This window comes from Leuresthes tenuis, unplaced genomic scaffold, assembly GCF_036924035.1.
Source record: "Leuresthes tenuis unplaced genomic scaffold, fLeuTen1.0.hap1 SCAF_6, whole genome shotgun sequence".
Lineage (NCBI taxonomy): Eukaryota > Metazoa > Chordata > Actinopteri > Atheriniformes > Atherinopsidae > Leuresthes > Leuresthes tenuis.
The window spans coordinates 21,021,557-21,035,227 of NW_027325360.1; the positions used below are offsets into that span (position 1 = coordinate 21,021,557).

The 13,671-nt window shown below is 39.7% G+C and overlaps 1 protein-coding gene across 6 annotated transcripts in view; it reads right to left on the minus strand.

The window, feature by feature from the left end:
- rtkna (rhotekin a) overlaps positions 1–13,671 on the minus strand; it is a 53,604-nt gene that overhangs the window by 8,114 nt on the left and 31,819 nt on the right. For all 6 annotated transcript variants that reach the window (XM_072388151.1, XM_072388150.1, XM_072388152.1 and 3 more), the window contains exons 2-3: positions 1,807–2,068; positions 1,285–1,338 (exon numbers count right to left, since the gene is read on the minus strand). In XM_072388151.1, coding sequence (XP_072244252.1) covers positions 1,285–1,338; positions 1,807–2,068 — 316 coding nt within the window. The remainder of the gene's footprint in view (positions 1–1,284; positions 1,339–1,806; positions 2,069–13,671) is intronic.

The following is a 13,671-nucleotide window of genomic DNA, read 5'->3' on the forward strand; positions in this document are numbered from 1 at the left end:
TGTCATATGAACTTGCTCACTGACATGATTTATTTCTACAGTACTTGTGTTTGCTGCTGCACAGCAGCATTCCAATAGTAAACAGCACCTGATTACCTTAACCTGTATAAAACCATAGGAAGCAGTAATCAAATTAAACTATGTAGAGAATGCCAGTTTTAGTCGTATTCCGTGAACATTTATACACCCATATCACCCTATTACGTCCTACCATTTTCGCAGCATTTTGCAACAAATACTGCTGCTTTACGACGCATGATCTCAGCTAAACCAGAGTCTGAACAGGACAGGGGCAATGTGGGCGTGAGGTTGATTACCGTGCATGTAAAACTAGCCTCCAATGCTAATCTCTTATTCCAATTATGAGCTTAATTCTTGACTAAATCCTTGCTGGACAAGTGAGAGAAAAACATACTTTACCCCTCCTTGCTTCCTGGGTTCGCTTGATGCCTTGGTGTATTTAAGGACCTTGACGAACGGCCTCATTAAGCTTTGCTAAGAGTATAATACCTGTCTCTAGAGTTCATTTGTATGCACAGCACATCCAGAATAATTCCATTCTAGCTGCCAGGGGAGTGACTGAGCACTGAGACTATTATTATGGCTGCGTAGGGGTTAACCCAAATTACCTTTATCGAGGTGGTGGGAAAAGTCTGTAATACAAAATTTATAAAGGTTTTCCATTTTCAGTTCACCACCTAACTCTGAAATACCATCAAGTTATTTGTATGGGACCTTACCAACAGAAATGTTCCAGTGGAAAAAAGGTTAGCTCCTTCAATGCACAACAGATTTAATTTGTGTTCAGTTACAGTATTCCCTGCTCAACTAACAATGACGTTGGTGGTTCTCAGAGCCAGGAGGCAAAGCCAGCAAGGCTGAAATGTTGGATCAGGTTGTGCTGCCACAAGTTTCACATGTCTACAGAACAATTCAAGTAAATTATGCATTACTCTTGTAAAGCTGCTCCAGGAACAGTTTTACATCATTTTACATTATCCATCTGCATAGTTCAGTGGGAGTATCTTAAGTCAACTCTATTTAAAAATAGAGTTTTTCACACTCCCGAGTGAATGAGAAATATTATTTTTTGTTCCAAAATCACAGGGTAATTCACGGCAAACCGATTCATTTTGAAAAAGCTTCCAAAAACACAGTCAGTATGTCTAAATAAGCCATTTTATGACCATGTGTGAAGCCACAGACCACTTCCCTCAGAAAATCATCACTAATAAAACCTACAGATATAAATCATTCATAAGCCATCCATGAATTTCTCCTCACCTCCTTTGTTCTTGAAGTACTCTGTATCTTTCCACATGAGAGGGATCCGGAGATCTGGAATGACAACAGACAGGGGATTAGACCACAAAAATGTTAATCACCTCCACTGTCCAACTGGTGTGTGTGTGTTTGTCTCCTTGCTCGTCCTGCTCTCAGTCCCTGGCAGAACTATCCACAGCTAATTACTGACTGTGTGTTGTGTGCTCTCCAGCTGGGTAGCAGATATGCAGCAGTGCCCCCCGTAAACCTCCACCCACAAGGACACAGATGCTCCCACCAGTCTCACATCTCATTAATATTCCTTTTTTCACCTTTAATGCGTTCCAAAACCAAATCAAATAACAACAAATGCATGCTAATGTTGTTTTGCTTCTTGAAGTGAATTATCTCTTTACAGTGAAAGCAAGTTGCCATTAGCTCCACATTCATAGTCATGAAGAAATGTAGTTATCATAAATTTTTTAATCCCATATCTCCCACCACCCTCATTTCAGAAATACACTTTTTTTATTCATTACATGCCTGAGATTGCCACTTTTCCTTTGCATGGGAGTCTGTCATCCATCGGCCCTGCATCTGATGATCTGCGAGGGATGTTCTGCATGACCTGAGCTTCCTTCATCCTCTGCAGCTCTGACATGTAAGCCATGATACGAGTACTGCACGTCTGCAGGCTCTTTGCTGCCTCCAAAGCCTGGTCTCTTTGAGAGCAAGCAGCCAGCAATTTGCAGGCTCCATCACGCATCCGGATCTCGTGGTCGATCTTCTTCTGAATGTCACTGTCCTGCAAGAACAAGGGGTGGTGGAGGATGAAAGAAAGAAAACAGACATGGTTAAGAAAATGAGGCTCAAATGATGGATAGGGACACATTTTGCCCCACCTTGTTTTTCAAAGCATTGCAGGTCACTTGGGAATACATTGGCAACGTGTCTCAAAGCATTTTGGATTCTGTGTTCATAGGTGTTTATGCATTGCCTTTTGCCCTTTACAGAACTGCCCAGCAGACATGTGAATGTTGAATAATTTAGTTCAAAGTTACTGATGCAACAAACACACACTCAAACAGAAGCAGCAACACATATCAGGTTTGAGAATACATAATTACACTGTCAAACACTGAAAGTCTGCCAAACAAGACACTCAAATACACACACACGCACCCATTCTAACCGATGTCCATTTTCTCAAAACAGATTTCTCAAAGGAGAAAAAAGAAGATTTTCACATTTGACCTGGCTTATCTGGAGCAAAACAGCCCTCCTCTAGTGATCAAAAAGACTCTTCAAACTTATTCAGGAGTACACAGTTAACACATTCAGCTCATGCATATAATACATCTTCTGAAATCCTTAAAACTTCCCGGCTCTGATGATGATGTCCAGGGTTTTTAACAAGTCTCTAAGCCCTCTTTCACTCAGTCAGCAGGACAAAAACACTCTCGATACGCTTGAACTGGAGATAGTGAGACAAATCCAATCAGCAAGAAGAGCAACAGAAAATCCAGGAGGAACTATGAATCAAACAAACACCAAGATAAAGCTAATTTGTTCTGACCTTGAGTGTTAGTGCTAATGTCCTTCATCAAAACTAAAGATATTTGAATTATGCATTTGCTTCCATCTGGGAAATACGAATCAGAAAAATAATTTTACACTGACTGAACATGTGTATGTGTGTTCCTACTCCACAGCGATGCATTAATAAGAGCGCTATTCCAATATTCCTCCTTTATCAACTCTCTCTCTCTGTCTGATTCTTATGAATTTTTTATTCATTTCGTTTAAGCTTTTAAACATGCAGTGCTCATTTTCTTTTACCATCACTCACACTCCATCCGTTTCACTTCACTGCCCTCAGTTGGCTTTTCTTTCTTCTCCTCCACACTTTCTTTCTCTTTCCTACTCATCTCGCTTTGAGCAGAGAATCAGTAAGAAAAGAATAAAGGAGATTTTTTTTAACATAGAAGACAGCTTTGTGGACACTTGGATCCACTGGACTACAAAATGAGGTTTTGTGTAATTCTAAATGAACCACTACTTTGGAAAAGGTAACTTGCTTCAAGGGGTGTAAGCTGTAAATCTCACATGGATATAACTGAAAGTCTATAAACCAAACCACCAGAACATTTAAACTCTGTAAGTTATAGCCTAACACGAGTTAAATCATAGCTACAGCAGAAGGATATGACATTTAAGGGAAAATAAAAAGAGACATTGAATCTTCTGAAATCCTTAAAGGTTTCTTTATAAAAAAGAACTGAAAAATGACATACACAGCATGCCTTAGTGAATTTAAACTACATATAATGAAGGTAATAATCAGTCTAGAGTTAAGAACAAGAGCTACAGTATGGCTGTTTAATGAAATGTAGTAACACACATAAAACCTCCATTAAAGAAACACTTTCCCTGACTAAAAAGCAATTAGACAACGCTTGATTGAGAGAGAAACATGACCAAATCATAACAACACTAAAACATTCCAGTTAACTACTGTGTGATATAAGTGAAATATTCAATTTCAGAGCTCAAACGTTTATCTATAAAAGTTCATTACCTTTTCCTCCATCATAAACACATCTTTTTTGGGAAATAAATAAATCATTTTAACTAATAATAGTTGAAAAGGAGAGAAAAATACACAAGCATGCCTCCATTTATAGCTTTGATATGATCTGATGGATATGTAATGGATCATTGTCTTGATTCTTGATAACTATATATTTTTGTTATAAATAGTTGTAAATAAAAAGGGAAAAAAAATAGCAAAAAATTAGAAAGCTTTGTCCAAATTTCTTTGATAATGGCAGCAACTCAAAAAATGCACCATGCATCACTGAACCCAAGCCAGCTTTGATGGAATGCATACACATATACATGCACACACAGAGTAATAACGCTGTCATCATAGTCCAGTTAAGCACAGTAGGAGTTAGAGTGACCTGCTAGGAGGTGGTCCTGTATTTATAGCAGCTAAATTAACAGGCTTCTCCTTCTGGGCATCTCAGAATAGAGATTGCGCAGCCTAGATCTTAGTATAATCCACATGTCTGGCTGTATGTCAAGCTAAAACTGTACAACAAACTGACATCCTCACGGAAGCAAGATACAAACACATCTAACAACACAAATTTATACCATTGGAAACAATGAGTGGATGACGAACAAATGTTCTTTTATAATCTTTTATAAATACTCACCTGCACAGATAAACACCACTACAAAAACACTCACAGTATGAGCTCGTAGTGGCAGGTGCTAGACCAGAAAGGCTGGTGGCCTGACATGGGGGCAGCGTGGGCAGCAGAAAGATTGAGGGCAGGATGGGTTGCAAGTTAGGTATCAAGCAGGGACACAGACAAGATGAAGTGTTGTCAAAAAAAACAACAAAAAAAAAAAAACGAGGGACTTGTGGAGAGGTACTGCTCACACTCATCCCTACAGCTCTTCCTGTTTTTCAAATGCCCTCCTTGCGCAGCGTGTGCCAGGTTACAAAAATTGTGACATCCATCATTGGCCAAAACGACACCAAAGAGCCCAAACAGTCAGCTATTGTAACGTAAATTTCAATGCTACGCAGTGTGTGAGGGGGGGATTGCATAAACAAAGTCTAAGGGAGTGAAAAGTGAGGAGAGGGGAAAAAAAGAAATGATACTGCAGTGGGGAGAAAAAAGCAAAAAAAAACCCCCCAAAAAACAAGAAAAGATGAGGATAATAATCACTCAGCAAGAATGCTTAAGACTGAGCTCAAAAAGAGTCAAAAAGAGAAAATATGAGAAAAAGCCAATCTGTTGTCAAGGTAATGAGGCTAAAAGATCTGCAAATGAACAGGCGTGGAAATAATTGGGAGAGTCATTTTTTTCAGAGACGGAAAGATAAATGAAGATAAATGAAGACAAGAGTGCCTCCTTACAACTTGAAAGTTGCGTTAATGGGTAAGGACAGAAAACTTCATAATTACAAGAAGGCAATTTAGTTTGAGGGACACTTGTGCTTAACTCTAACTCTTAAACACCCAGTCTAATAATCTAAAGCCATGCCAAGCTGCTCTGTTAGATTTCAGAGTGAAGAATCTACGTGGAATTTACGTAGCAGTAATTTCTAAACCTTCCCTCCAATTTGTGCATAAACTCCCCTTAAATCAAAGCTTGAGTCCACACTTATTCATATTCATTACTCCACTGTAACCAAAACACATTTTTGTGTCCAAATATTTCTTGAGTTAAATCTATTTCTGCTGCAACAATATTTAAAAGCATACATAAGCTGTATATGAACAATGCTAATGTAACCTTTTTGCAGGTAATTTGAGGCCTCAGTAGATACCAGATGGTCACCTCTCTGTCTCCTCTCTATCCCATTTGGCTGTGTTGATCTACATTTGTGTGTCTGTGGGTGAGATCACAGGGATACTAGCACACACACATACACCTACACAAACATGCATTTGGGATTTGACGCCGCTGCAGATGGTGTGTAATGGTTTGTTTACGATGTGTTGTTCTGTATGAGTGGGCTTTCCTGTTCAGATCACTGACCCTTGACCTCTGACCCTTTCACCACACAGGCCAAATGCCTGCAGTTACAGCACTGGGGTTAGCCCATAAGATGAGGTCTGATACACAAATAATTAGTAAAAAAAAGTATGTCAAATAAAGATTATGAAGAGAGGGACGAATCATTAGTAAGTAACAAAATGAGCAGATTTAGTTTTTTTATTAATTAATTAATTAATTAAATTAATTAGTTAATTTTAAAACTAGTATCCATCTTTGGCCATGCTAGAGGTATTTCTTTTTGGGCTAAAATGTCCATATGTCAGGCAGCTCAGCACTATGCATCTGACTGAAATATATTCACTGCTATGACATGAATTGCCATGAAAATTAGTACATATATTCAGGGTCGACAGATGAGGGTTCCCTCTGATTTTTCTGATCGACTCTAAAATCTAAAATATGTTTCGTTCTAACTTTTTGCATGTTGAAATACAAAACTAAGACAGCAAACATGTTCCATATTATACATGCATGTGAGCATGCAGATTGTAGAATTTAGCTCAAGGCATCACATGCACAATGATTCTCTACACATCTTGAATGTGCACATAAACAAGAGAGATCAAGGGGTTAAGAGGTAACAAATAGGATTGCTGGAACTTGTATTTACCAGTTAATGGCTCGTTTCTCCAGCCACTACAGACTCATACCACCTTTTCTTTGCTAAACTCTTTGTGAACAGACAAGACACCACAGCTGACAGGCCAAACACAAAAGACCTGTTGAACAGACGAAGTGAAAGAGGCAGATAAGGAGATAAGAATGACAAGTGGACAATAACAACTAAAGGGCTAAAAACAAAAAAAAAACTCTATCACACACACACACACACACACACACAAAGAGACCAATGGACAAGCTAATACAGTCACAATAATGTGCTCAATGTGTCAATCATCATAGCCTGATATATGTGGACTGACATAAACATAATCCATTTCTATTGCACATCCACATACTTAAACCCAAGACTAGCAAATTCCTAACCACTCCCTTACATTGGGACTTTACTGACCAAACTGCTGGCTTTCAATTAGCCAGCCACAACTATGTGCCTCGCCTCCCTCCACCCTCTTCCGCTACTTTCACTCTTGCTTACCCTCTTCCTCTCCCACACTCAGAGAATGGCTGCACTTAAGGATGGAGGGAACAGTTGAGAGTACAACAAGGAGTAATTAATGAGGAGAGGGGAAAAAAAATGAATGGCTGAGGGCGGCTTAGAGTACAAGATACAATGAAAAATGATAACAGATGTACAACACGAGAGTAAAGACAGGGCAAAGAATATTGGAGAAAGGGGAATGATAGATGGGATCAAAGTAAGCAGTAAGTGGATTGATGGGGCACTGAGGAAGAGAGTAAGATTAGTATACATGTCACAAAACGGTATACACTCAGCGACACACATTCTCCTGCAAATACAAATAAACCTGAAAAATGCAACACATCCACATGTACAATAATTAATACTACTGTGGAGTCAGATTCGGAGTAGACAGAAAACATACAACAATCTCCAAAGTCAAACCACTCAAAAACAATGGTTCCAATTCACCAAACAATGTCCCTACAGTGTCTCAGACTCCAGCTGCTGCTGGGAAGTCAGGGCACAGCAACAATAAAGGGGACTGGTTTGGTACTGGTAATTGAAGTTAGAAAGGATGAGGAGAGAAACGGAAATAAGTGGAGTGTTTGGAACCATGTATTAAGACGCTGGCTTTAGAAGCTGGCTACAAAGCAGCCCAGGCCTGATCAATGCCAGGACACACTTAAATCACACACACACACACACACACAGGGCCCTTTAAGGCAAAATGCCATGCTGTACTCTGGTCTAGGTGTCAGCATGCTGATGTCATCATTGAGGTGATTTGTTACAGAGTTTCAGCAGTAAATCCGCTTGCTCTTACAGCCTGAACTCTCCCTCCTCCCGTAAGCCTATGCATCCAATTATCCGCTGACAAAAGAGACGGTTTCAGCCTGTTTGCAAGGAAAACTACTGTTATGTGCATATCTGTGAGTCCTTGTCCACATGTGCTTGTGAGGCTGTGTCCAAATGAATTCGCAGCCAGCTGTTCTCACACAAAGGCAGTGTGTTTCCCTGCAGCTGGGTCCCAGATCACACTGGGCGGAGTCAATGCAGAGAGTGCTAAAGAGAGGAATAATGTGCATGTCTCTGTGTCCTAAATCAAGTTTTATGTACATGTAAGAGGTTAAAAAATATGCATGTGTGCATCAAATTGCGTGCTAGTCAATCAGTGCATATTTGTTTCACGTGTGCACTTTGCACTTGCAAATGGATTTGTTTAGATGGAAGCTGGGCCTGAGGAGAGAAATAGTTTAGTGTATCTCAGGCTATAAAACAAATTTGTTTAGAGCTACAAGAGAGCACAGGGAGCTTAGAGTCTGCCAAACTGTGATCACTCTGGCAATTTATAGGCACACTAAAGCTTGATTGCTTTTATATGCAGTGCACATTCAACCCAGCTCTGTATTATCATGTAGTAGCTGGCTGGGAGCTGGAAGAAGGGTGCAAGCAAACCAGGCTTCAGAATAGTCTTAAGGCTATGTAAAAAGAGATGATATTAACGACAAGTTTGTGGACACCTGTGTATATGTTAGTATAGATGCTGCATAACTGTGTGTGGTCTCTCAGCACCTAACAGCTCAGCTGGGTATAGATTTATGAAACGCAGCATAGAGGTTCCAAACCACAAGCATAAATATCTGTGTGCTGGAAAAAAACTGAAGCAGGACGGGGTTCTGCTTATCTTTTTATCACCTTTGAGAGCAAAAGAGAGAAGAAAACACAAAACACTAGAAAACGCTCAAACATAATAAACAGGACCATAAATCCTCTCTGATTTCAAAGGCTGAATGCCAAGAAGTAGCATAAAAATACATGTTCATCATCCAACATTTAGACAGACGATAAAAGGCAGAAAAAAGCAGCCCATCTGAATCACTGATCACTTTTTTTGCTAGAATTGTAATGGTGTTAATTATGTTCTTGTGGAGTTCTGGCATAGCTCTATGTGTTTCAAAGCTGTTAAATGAAGAAAACTGAACCACAACCTAAGATAAAAGGGGCAACAGAGCAGGTGCGAAAGTTGTCATCAAGTAGCTTCTTTTTCCAATCAAACAGTAACAAAGAAAACCTAATGAGAGTAAAATGGTGCACCAGGCTGTCTGGGGGCTGCATGAGGGAATTTCTGAATTAACAAACACATGCACACAGCAATACTGTAACCGCTTCAGTGCACTTTACTGGCACAGTAAGTGTTGTGCACTGCAGGTTGGAACCCAGCCACTGTCTATTATACAAGCTGATACTTTATCATTTACTGATTAGCTTTCAATGTGAGCCAGAAGCCAATACACAGAAGGGAAAGAGAAGTTCAGGAAAAGAATGGTCATGAAGCAGGTCTAAGCCCTTGATCAAAGACCACTGTGATCTCGCTCAATGAGAACACCATGTAAGTGCATCCCTAAGTGGAACATAAAATAAAAGGGATCTAATCACATTAAAAGATGCACACGATTTAAAAAGAAACCAATGTGACACTGTAATCTGCACTCTGCGAGATCTTTTCACGTGTTGCTGCAGCCTGTTCTTTCTCTAACACATTACTATTTGTAGAGAGGTGTTAGCCTGTGAACGGAAGACGGCTGTGTCACTTAGCCCCTCTACCAGTAACAATTTGAGGGTTTGGAACGAGTGTGCGGGACAACGCTTTATTCTGAAAAACCTAATTTTACTTTCCCAAGAAACCGAGTGTCAGTGTGTGCACAAGTGTCCCGATGACTGACAGCTCTCAGTATGACAGATTATATCAGACCTAAGGCAAACATGGAAGAGGCAAGGAGAAGAGTAGGACACAGAGACAGGATGTGATTTGTAATTTGTCCTGATTTGTCCTGGATAAATTTCAGTAGTCTTTCTCACATCATTGCCTTAAGTCAACAGTATCACATGAGTTTTGTATTTCATAGGCGTGAGTTTGCAGGAAGTCTCCAATTTTCCCAGCACAACTTGTGAGTGGCAGGTAAACAAATGAATCAACAGAATAATTCGGGTACTGCTGGCTTAAGTATGGACAACTGAAAAACAGAAAGATTCTATAAAGCAAAAACACACTTGATATTGTTTGAGGAGAAATTAAAACATGTTTCAGTCATAAAATGTATGAGAGGGTGTAACATAACTGTTTGTTGCTGTACAGGGAGAATGCGGGAACAAATGGCAGTAGCTACTAAAGCTGAAAGGAAGAGTTAAGGGGCCAAAAGGTCACAGAGCCACAGCTTCCTGAAAGACAGAAGCATCCCTGCTGGGTTCCGTACCATGAAGCTCCTTTACATCCACAGTGATGGTAAAGGTTGGCTACTTATTTGACTGCAACCACCCAATCCAAACACTTAGTAGGCAACACACACAGCTGCACATTTAAAAGGCTCTCATTAGTTCACTTTTGCAAATCAATGCACCAAACCCCCTAACTCTTTTGCTGACCACTCTCAGCTGACAAACACACACAGACTGTTTGTCTCAATAATCCCAGGCTTTCCTCCTCTGAATAAGGATGAGGAAATCTGAGATAATTAGCTCAGCCTGCCAGCCTAACTAGCATTTAATCCTGCCAAAAACTCCCCTCAGTGTTGTTTTTCACCTCTGCCTTCTTTACTTTACAACTGACTCACATGGAGATATGATGTTAGGTCCAAAGCATGTTGCATTAGTACTATATAAATGCAAATAATTTTAGAAATTAATTATTTATATGGCCTACAATTCCTATAAAAGTCTTCCAGATGGATTGTTAAACGTATGTAAGTAGCATGGAAAGCATAACAGAGCTACAACCATGTGCTTTTTTTTTTAATTCTGTTGAATTGGGCCATAATCAGATCTTGCAATCCATGTGAAAGGAGTTGTTTTCTTTGTTTTATGTGCAGGAGTGGTCCCTCTAAGCCCCTTGTCTAGTCAAGGGTTCTGTTGAGGTTGCTTTTGACATTCTTCATTATTTATCACTGTTGCTTTATTCAAACTGGGCTGCATGTGACTATGTATCTACACATGAGAATTGTTGTAGTGGAGGTGAGGTGTTTCCTTTTTCTCAAAAAGGCTTAAAAGAGTGAAGGAGAAAGATAAAGATACAGACTCTAAAGACAGAATATATGCAATGGCGATGCTTTGTGTGTGTGTGTGTATATCCATGTCCTTGAACTACTATTGACCAGCGAGAGCTCTGAAGTGAATGCTGTTCATTATAATATTCATGAAGCTGCAGGATTTTTGAGCCGAGTTAGATCAAAACCAGATATCATTAAACTGACCCTCAAGTCAGTTCAGTGCCATGTGGTATCATGAAAAAGCACATGAATAACACGTCAATTAATTTTTTGTGTTCCACAATGATATATTTGCTTTTAGCATTTCGTTTTGGACTATGTGGTCATTACTGACCAGGAATAAACAACACCCTGACCTTACCTTACCCATAAACTTAGCCTGCTTACTATCATAATAATCAGCATACCTTACTGTGACCTTACTGTTTTCCAGGATTACTCCCTTCCGTCACTTAAATTGGATTAAACGACTAGCAAAAAGCTTAAAAGTACAGACATGACAGAGGTAATGATCTTGAAGTGGAATGCTATACAATCCCAGGATATACTATGGGACTTTACCCCAAGGACGGAATCACCAAGAAAAAAGGAACAGATGAGACTCTACATGGACATGTTTCAATCAGAGGTTGAATAAAGCTTTAATGCCAATGATAGCCACAAACTGGTCACAAATCAAAAGAAAAACCTGAACCATAGGCACCTACAGTGAGATGGCTCTATCATGATGTGGGAGACATTCTCCTGGTAGAATTGGGGTCCCCGAGTCTCATTAGAGGGAAAGGTCACTGCATACAAACAAACTTCATCCTGAGGGTAAGCTTGATAAGAGCGGTCCAGTGAGAGTGTACTGCTGTGAGGAAGAACTGTTGCAGTGGAGCAGTATGTTTGGTTGAACTCGATGTCACATATCAAAGTAACATCAAAACTGTCTGGATACAAAATATTTCCAGCAGAACATTCCACTGTAATGAGACAACCAGAGTTTTGTTCACTTAAGAATTAAAGCTAAAGCACAAAGAAGCTAAACCCTAACCCTAATAAGAACTTTAAAATTTTGACTCGTCTGCATCTTGCACAAAAGTTACAGTTAACTGTTACATAATTTGAATTTAAAAAGTCTAAAAACTAAGAAAAAGCGGATCTGAAATGAGACACCCTACTTTATTCTCAAGGATGACTTCAAGTGCCTTGCACTTGTGTTAACTGCTGTTATGTTCATGTTTATGCATTTGGCTGCAGCTTTTATCCAAAGCAATAAAGGACTATTACCAACTGCTAAAGAGTATGCAATCACAGGTTAGCAAAAGTAGTGTTTTTTTCACTGTTTTGATTAATGACGGACATATTAATGTCGTGGCAGACACGTGTAAGGTGATATCAACTCTGTCCCTGAGTCTACCACTTGGCTTCCACCCTCCGGCCACTTTAAAGCACTTACAGTCAGCTCTGGTTACTAATGGTCTGCATTTACCCTGGGAACCATCCCCTTCGCATGTGTTTACACAAATGTGTGCCAGTTCAGTGAGGGAAAGTGAGAAAATAAGTCAGGAAGGCAAGAAGGCAGATAAGAGCAACTGTGATTGAAAAGCAAAAAGAACAATAGATTGACTCCAATTAATCGCAGCGAGTGAGTGTTTCTTCTTATCTCTGCCCTCCAGCACATCCTTAGAAGATTGGTGGTGGGAGGGTGTCCATATTTACACACACACCTCTGCACAATCATTTCCTCAACCCTTTATCTACATTGCATGTACAGATAGTTTTATATACTACTTATTAGGCTACAACAAAGCAATTTACATCCTCTATGTGCTTACATGAGAATGTTGTGTAAGTCATCAGACATGGGCAGAGCTGGTCTCTGCCTTCAAGGTCTTATATAGTCCACAGGAAATCCCACTTGTCTGTTTGTCCAGAGTGGGAATTAGTAAACAGTAATCTACACAGGTTAAATATGCCAGTCAAACAGCCTCCATTTGGATAATTTGCACCGACAATAAAACAAGTCAAATCAATAAAAAGCTGGATAGTTATTTAATGGTTATTTTATACGGAGGTGGTAGTGATGGCAGTTCTTTCCTTTATAAACTCAGCCATGTATAAAGCATCTATTTTGTTGTCTCTCTCTTTATATATGCATGTGAGAGGTTCACTCTAGAACTGTCTCAAATATCTACAAATGGGGATGGGATGCAGGATTGTGCAGATGCATCAACAACAATATGATAACTATTGATTCTTTTGAATATCTGGCACTCAATTGTCCTGGGTCACATTAAGTAATACAGATCATTAACTGTATCCTGACATAGACTTTTTCTAGTAAGGTTACAGCATATATATATCAAACTGAGTGTGGATTCTCACGGCTGAGGGCTCGAAGCATTTGGGTCAGCACAAGCTCACAGTCTTATCAAGAGTTGGACACTCAAAATAACCCAGACATTTAAAAAAAAGTGGGCCAGTGGAGTAAATATTATCATCGTCCTTGGACATTCACATTTTAAGCACATTCATTTGCCTCGCCCCGGGCCCAGTCAGTCTAAAAATAGCAGAAATGGCCTATACTGGTCAAGTTTTTCCACTGTGGTACAAATCCAGAGCAAAGGTCCAACAGTCACTCAGACTGCCAGAGCTTCTATGCATATACTCAATATGCAAAGAGGCTCAGAAAGACATGGGCACATAGATAAGC